This window comes from Sinocyclocheilus anshuiensis, unplaced genomic scaffold, assembly GCF_001515605.1.
Source record: "Sinocyclocheilus anshuiensis isolate Anshui unplaced genomic scaffold, SAMN03320099.WGS_v1.1 scaffold1328, whole genome shotgun sequence".
Classification (NCBI taxonomy): Eukaryota; Metazoa; Chordata; class Actinopteri; order Cypriniformes; family Cyprinidae; genus Sinocyclocheilus; species Sinocyclocheilus anshuiensis.
Genome location: NW_015548192.1, coordinates 1557553 through 1565516, shown reverse-complemented (window position 1 = coordinate 1565516; position 7964 = coordinate 1557553). Strand labels below are relative to the sequence as shown.

The following is a 7964-nucleotide window of genomic DNA, read 5'->3' as shown; positions in this document are numbered from 1 at the left end:
AAGTGAGTTATATGGAGAGAGAGAGAGAGAGAGAGAGAGAGAGAGAGAGAGAGAGAGAGAGAGAATGATATATAGCCTATTATAATAATAATTATTGTTATTATTTCTCTGTGAAGATGCTTAATATCTGTTTAATGTACTATAGCACTAAGGAAATAAAACTGAAATTACCAAATTAAATTTTTATATATTTAATTTGTTAATTTAAATATTACTGTTTTTACTGTATGTAAAAGAGTAATTTTCTGAAAAAAAAATATTACATTATAAGAAATAAAATGTCTGTTCTCTTTTGGAATATATTTTAAAATGTAATTTATCCATGTGATGGTAAAGCTGATTTGGTGCTTTCTTATTATTATTTCAGGTTATGTATTTTTTTCAGGATTCTTTGATAAAGTTGAAAAGAACAGAATTTATATATATATATATATATATATATATATATATATATATTACATTATTAGAATATTTTTTATTCTTTGAACTGCATTTATTCAAAAGAGAAATATATTAACTTACTGATTCCAAACTTGCTCTTTGTGCATGCGATCCTTAGATTAAAAATGGTTTAATTTATGTAAAAGTCATGGAACTGTGTTTTACATAGTTGTTTATTATTTTCCATCGCAGCTGATGTGCTATTCTGCCTCTGCAGCACATACTGTATACATCCTCTGTTTTGGCCTTATGGAACACCTGTCCTCACTTCAGGCATGAATGCTCGCTTAAGATGTGATTTACTGGGACAAGGTGACAGTTTCTGCTGAGGGCAGTTCAGGAAAAAGAGAAGGAACAGGCTACTGCACCTGTAACATGCAAGACTTTCTTGAAAATGCTCACCCGTCAAGAAAATGTAGCCAGCATAAGGTCACAGCGACAGGGTCAGGTGGGCTAATCAGAGTTCACAACCAGCAGCTTGCAGCAGCCATGATACCGACAAAGTCTTTTGACAACATTTCATTTCTCTGAACGTTAACACACGAGCTACATCGCACTAATTTTACAAAACATGAACAGCTACATTGTTTCTTGTCATTTAACCTTTATAGCTGAAGCCTGTGGGATTTGCTATAAGGAACAAGCTCTTATGAAAACCAAAGCTGTTTACTTCTGATTCGTTTTTTTGGATGGAGATTGACATTTTTAGATATCGTAGCTGTGCTTTCCACAAGATGACTGCAAAAGGATGTTGTTATAAGATATACTTTTATATGATTCAATGCTGAAAAGTATTAAAAATGCACAATTTTTTGCATCTTGTGTATTTTTTATTTTTTTGCATTAGAAGTGTGAAAAAGGTCAGAGTGATGGAGTAGCCATCAGGAAGTTATAAATCTCAGTTGACCAGAAGAGGAAAGTAATGTTACTGTAGGTCAGAAGGTATGATGTGAAAGTGCTTTTCTACCTCCTGAAATCATTTCAGATAAATGTTCAGGCTCAAACACTCTCTGCACAGAGAAAAAGCATATTATTTGGAGCCCTGAGGGGGATTCGGCTCTCAGCTGTAGTGTGATGTCCCTGTCGAACTGCAGAGTACACTGAACACTGGATAGTTTGTTCACTATGAAAAATCATGCAAGATCTCCTTGTGATGCACAATATCATTTGCGATGAAGGATGCAGCGGTTACGCTCAATCAATAACGCAACATTATAATGATACAAGAACCCTTCCTGTGGAGCTCTTGGGCTGTTAGCAAAGTCACCAAACAATCAATAGCTCTGTGCTAGTTTGTAAGCAAATTGAAATTGTGATTTTGGGGTATTATTTAGACATAAAGCTTAATAAAAAGGAAAATGTTTAGTTAAAGTAATCTTTTAAAAGGAAAATGCTTCCCTTGCCGCTTGCCATACCTAATAAAACTCTCTAATAAATATAATTTTCTAACCTTTTTATATAAATATTAAAAATATTGAATATATATAAAAAATATATATTATCTCTGCGTGGCGGCTTCAAACGGCGCTCTCAGGAGATCTACCATCTTCCAGTTTTGATTGAGGACGGTGGCCTCCAGACTTTGAGCAGCACCAACATTATCCAACAAACTTTTTTATTAAATGGTTATTTTTGGAATGGAACTCTAAATAAACTAAATACTGTACACAGTTTTAATTTATTTACTGATTGATTGATTGATTGATTGATTGATTGCAATTTGAATCCAATTTGGTGCAAAGAACATTTCACTGTATGTGATTCATTCAGTTTTTCCATGTTGAGTGCATTGCATTATGGGATAAAGTGTTCTGTACATTCTGTACAGTGTGCTGTGTTACATCACGCTCATTTTGACACATGTAGTGCTGGAGGTCATCTGGGTTTTCTGTGCATACAGAGAATCTGCATACTGTGCACAGAATACATACTAATAGAAGTAATGTAATATGCTATTCCGAACATCATTATTTTGCGATTATAGTAGTTCTGAAATTACACACCTACCTTGAACTTAGTCATGAAACACATTCGCAATTGATTTTATTTCTATAACATGACGTATTTTAAAGTGAAAGCATATAATAATGGCAAAAATAATATTGATTGGATAATGAAAAGTGCAAGAATGAGTCATTTGGTTTGAGGGAAAGGTTTGAGAAATAAGTGCATTTTGTTCTTCAGTCAAAAAGAAAAGTATGGTAGCTGGTTTCTGCCATGGAATAAACAAATAAATAAATGTTAAAAATATATGCGACTTTTTATCTCATAATTCTCTTTTTTTTCCTCAGAATTACGAGTTTATATCTCACATTTGTAAGCTATAAATTTGTAATTGTGAGTTTACATATCACAGTTTTTTTTCTCAGAATCCTGTGTTTATATTCCATAATTTTGACACTTTTTAGGAATTTAGGAGTTTACATCTTGCAATTCTGATCTCGCTCTCTCTCTCTGTCTCTTTTTTTAATTTTTATTCTGAGTTTATATCTTGCAATTCTGACGTTTTTTCATTCATTTTTTTTTTCTCATGGAATTCTGAGGTTATATCTTGTAGTTCTGATTTTTTGGATTCTATGTTTACATCTCACACTTCTGATATTTTTTCCTCTCAGAATTCTGTTCATATTGTCATATTGCATTTCTGAATTTTTCCTCTGAATTTTGAGTTTACATCTCACAATTCTGACTTTTTTTTCTGGAATTCTGAGTTCTCTTTTTTTTCCCACCACTAAATAAAAATAAAAAAGCAAACTGTGACTTTTTTTATCTTTTGAGAAACAAAATCAGAATTATGGTTTTATATCTTGCAATTGTAAGTTTCTGAGAGAACTGCGAAAAAAATCTGAATTGTGAGGAAAACAAATATTTATTTGTTTATTTTTTGTTAGAACTCTTCTTCTTCATCCTAGTGTGTATCCTGCGTTGGTGCAGGGTCCGCTTGTTTGCACGCCTTTTGCCACTTAGCTCGGTCCAGGGCATCATCAGGGATTTTTTGGTAGAACTGAATGTTCATTTATAACATATATATTTCAATTTTGATTTCATGAATAATTTGTTTCTGCTAGCTTTAGGCTGTTTTTGGACTGCATGGATGCATGCGTTTTTAGATGGAATATACATAGGCCGCTCTGAAACTCTCTGGGGTGGTTTAATTAAAATACACTTGTTAATTAAGTGCCTGTTTATTGGCTGTTCTAGACAGGTAAGGAGGAGGATAGCTGGATTAAGCAAATAAGCACGAGTTTAAACGAGCCTAGTCTTCACCCATCGACGTCATAGTAAAAGCCCTAAATCTCTGAGTGCCATTAACATCAGAACGCAGGCTGAATTACTCTCCATGTTAACTTAACCCCAGAGGTCTAGACGGGGAAATCTCTGGAGTTATAAACCCAGCTCATTTGCATACGGGATGTGCGGGATGTTGAGGTGGAGGGGTGCGGAATGAAGTGGAGACTTTTATGGCCTCGTTTCCATGGTAATTTGTGTGGGCTGGCTGGTCATTAAGTAAGAGCATGCTCAACAAAATGAGGTTAGCACTCGGCTGTCCTCGAATGAACCTCAGACACAGATCTCAGCATGCGATACACTGCAGATTGTATGTCTCAAATGATGTGTATGTCCACCAGATTGACACTTTAGATGAAAGCATACATGAAAATTTTGTGATGCAGATCATCTGTGAACCAGAGCAGAAAGCGGACAAAGGTCAAAGCTTTGACCTTGCAGTATACCAGAGGTCATCTATATTCTTTTATACGTATATAATTCAAAATTGTTCATATATTACTGGTCAAAAGTTTGGAATAAAATATGTTTAATAAGTATTTTTGAAAGAAGTCTCTTTAATAATTTATTATAAAATACAATTTTATAATTGTATTTTATTAAAGGGGTCATACGACGTTGCTAAAAAAGAACATTATTTTATTCACGAACAGCTTGTAACACTCCAAAGAGAAAGGAAAACTTGAAATCGCATCATATGACCCCTTTAAATTATTTCAGTATCTTTTAAAATGTAATTTATTCATGTGATGGAAAGCTGAATTTTCAGCATCATTACTCGATAATATGCTGATTTGCTGCTCAAGAAACATTTCTTATTATTATCAACACTGAAAACAGTCGTGCTGCTTAATATTTTTGTAGAAACAGTTATTATTTTCAGGATTCTTTGATGATTCTTTGTTAAAAGGAACAGCGTTTATTTGAAATAAAAATCTTTTGTAACATCATAAATGTAGCAGTGTTTATTTTCATGTTTGGTAGGTTTAATGCATATTTGCCGAATAAAATAAATAAATAAATAACTGACCTCAAACTTTTGACCATAATTATTATATTATATTATGCTATATTAAAAAATAAATAAATAATAAATCCTATCCTAAAGTATGATGTAACTTAATCCACCACATTTATATTTTGCATTAATGAAACTTCTGCTTACTTCTGTTCTTATTGTGGTAATCACTGTATATATATATATATATATATATATATATTCTTCCGTTACGTGAGAGACTTCTGCAGTGCTCTGAAGACTGACCTGTCTCTCCGGCAAGCACCTCTCACAGCATCACTGTGTCCTTGCTAAAGGTGCCAGCCAGGATCACAGACAGCACAGAAAGAGAACACATTGTCGCGCTGTAGATTAGCCATCATCGGTGCTCCATTTGTCAGACTGACCCATTTCCTGCTCCACGGATGCAGTCATGGCAGACAGAGCGAGAGATCAGCGTCCCGAGAACGAGGCCTTATCAATCTCAAACCCATCTTATGCGTATGTCAGTTAAATCACAAACATGGACTCACAAAATAGACTACATGTCTGACAGGTTTGAATGGTTGAGAGCTGCAGTGCAGATATCTGTCACTTGGGGGCGCTGTCATCTCACAGACACTGGTCAGACTGTTGGAGCATATATAAACAACCTTGCTGTTTTTTTTTTTTTAGCAGTTTCCTCTGATTTGCTGCATACTAATAAACATATACAGGTGTATGGACTTGAGAACCCCCTGAATCTATAACAAACACTCTGCAATCTGCATCTCCACTACAGCACAGTGTGAGACAGAATATCTATGTGTTGATCATGGCTCTGTTCCAAAACCTAGTTAGCTACTCTTCTAGATCTATCTATCTATCTATCTATCTATCTATCATCTATCTATCGTTCTATCTATCTATCTATCTATCTATCTATCATTCTATCATCTATCTATCTATCTATCTATCTATCTATCTATCTATCTATCTATCATTCTATCATTCTATTGTTCTATAATTATCTTGTTCTGTCTATCTGTCTATCTATCTATCTATTGTTCTATAATTCTATATATCTATCTTGTTCTGTCTGTCTATATATCTATCTATCGTTCTATCATTCTATTGTTCTATAATTATCTTGTTCTGTCTATCATCTATGTATCTATCTATCTATCTCTCTATCTATCTATCTATCTATCTATCATCATTATATTGTTTTATAATTATATCTATCTATCTTGTTCTGTCTGTCTATCTATCTATCTATCTATGTATCTATCTATATCATTCTGTTGTTCTATCATTATCTTGTTCTATCTATCTATCTATCTATCTATCTATCTATCTATCTATCTATCGTTCTATCATTCTATTGTTCTATAATTATCTTGATCTATCTATCATCTATCTATCTATCTATCTATCTATCTATCTATCTATCTCTGTGGATCTTCAGTGGCCAGTCAATAACAAATGAATAACACGAGGAGTGAAATAGACACACATGATGTGTGAGTGAGTCCATCAGCTGGAGGGTACACATTACTGCTGCAGCTTTCATTCTGTCTCTAAATGATGACTGCAGTCAGGAGCTGTTTGCCAATCATGGAAAACTCTAACAAATGAGGGGGTTGTCTCCTTGATTGAACGAGAAGAGTGTTTCCACTGACCTCTGCCGTCTTTCTGCCTGCCTCACTCCCTGATTGTACAGACAGCGTAATGGGGACGATTTGAGTCACTCGTAGAAAAATGAATGGGAGAAATCACAACGTTCAATACAGAAGCCATAGGAACAGAAGACCCGCCTTCTAATTATAACAAACTAATCGCCTGTGTTTTTTGCCCTGTCACATGCATATTATTTTGACCAGCTTAAAAAGCACATGACTGCTTTTTTAATGTGTATGAGAGTTATAAAAAGATGCTAATCTTTCCTTTCCGTTCTGCTCGTGTGTTTCCTGCAGTGATCGTGGTTCTCTATGTTGGGGTTAGGCGGCAGAAGAAGAAAGAGACTCTCATGACGTCCAAAGAGGACATCCGTGACAATGTCATCCATTACGACGACGAAGGAGGGGGCGAGGAGGACACGCACGCCTTCGACATGGGTACCCTTCGCAACCCCAAAGTCATTAAGGAAAACCTGTTTCGTCGAGACGTTAAGCCAGAGTTGGGTTTGTGTCAACGGCGGCCAATAGCCTCGCAGAACAGCGCTGACATCAGCAACTTTATCAATCAGCGGCTGCAAGAACACGACGGTGACACTTCTGCCCCGCCGTACGACTCGCTGGCCACGTACGCCTACGAGGGCGAGGGCTCGGTGGCCGAGAGTTTAAGCTCTATAGAGTCTGTAAAGGGTGAAATGGAGGAGGACTACGATTACCTCAACGAGTGGGGGCCTCGCTTCAAAACCCTCGCAGGGATATTCGGAGAACGATCAGAGAGCCAATCAGACGTAACATCCAGCACCACCACTGAAAACAAACACTGATGTTTTTTTGTTTTTTTTTCGTTTCACTTTTTTACACTGGGTTTGAAACAAACATAGTATCATAATTTTATTTGACCAGATTTCATTGCATTACTTTGTAGTTGTTCATTTTCACCTTTTTCTTTTAGTTTGCCTTGATTTCACGCTCAAAACAAGAGAGGATAAAGGAAGCCAGAATAAAATGCAGCCTTTGGATTATCTGTAAGTGAATGTTGGAGGTATTTTGGTCATATTTATTCAGCTTTGCTTTTCACGAAAAAAAAAAGAACCACATAAAAGATGCAAAATTTTTCTGACATCCTTAAAAAGTGCCTCAATGGAATTGGTTTGTTATTCTTCTTTTTATGGTTTAGCTTTGTTTCGTCACCCTTCTTAAGGATGAATGGCGTCGCTAACCGAAGTTGACCGCAACCTGGATTTCGAGCTTCGGTGGAAAGAGTTTTGAGGAGGAAATGTCTACATGGGCCTCGTTTGGCCAAAGATATTTTTTGAATGTTATTTATGATTCTATTTATTTATTTGTGAGTCTGTTCAGACGGGTTGTAACGTTTTGTTATGTATTTATGTATTTATCATGATTTCAAATCGAATATGAATTTCTTATTTTTGTGAAGACACAAGGATATTTTGGTCATATTTATTCAGCTTTGCTTTTCACGAAAAAAAAAAGAACCACATAAAAGATGCAAAATTTTTCTGACATCCTTAAAAAGTGCCTCAATGGAATTGGTTTGTTATTCTTCTTTTTATGGTTTAGCT

The 7964-nt window shown here is 35.3% G+C and overlaps 1 protein-coding gene across 1 annotated transcript in view; it reads left to right on the top strand.

The window, feature by feature from the left end:
* Positions 1 to 7645, top strand: part of LOC107653103 (cadherin-12-like) — a 155568-nt gene extending 147923 nt beyond the window's left edge. The window contains exon 11 of the mRNA XM_016439741.1: positions 6682 to 7645. Within this exon, the coding sequence (XP_016295227.1) occupies positions 6682 to 7205 (524 nt within the window). The 3' untranslated portion in view covers positions 7206 to 7645. The remainder of the gene's footprint in view (positions 1 to 6681) is intronic.
* The last annotated feature ends 319 nt before the right edge of the window (positions 7646 to 7964 follow it).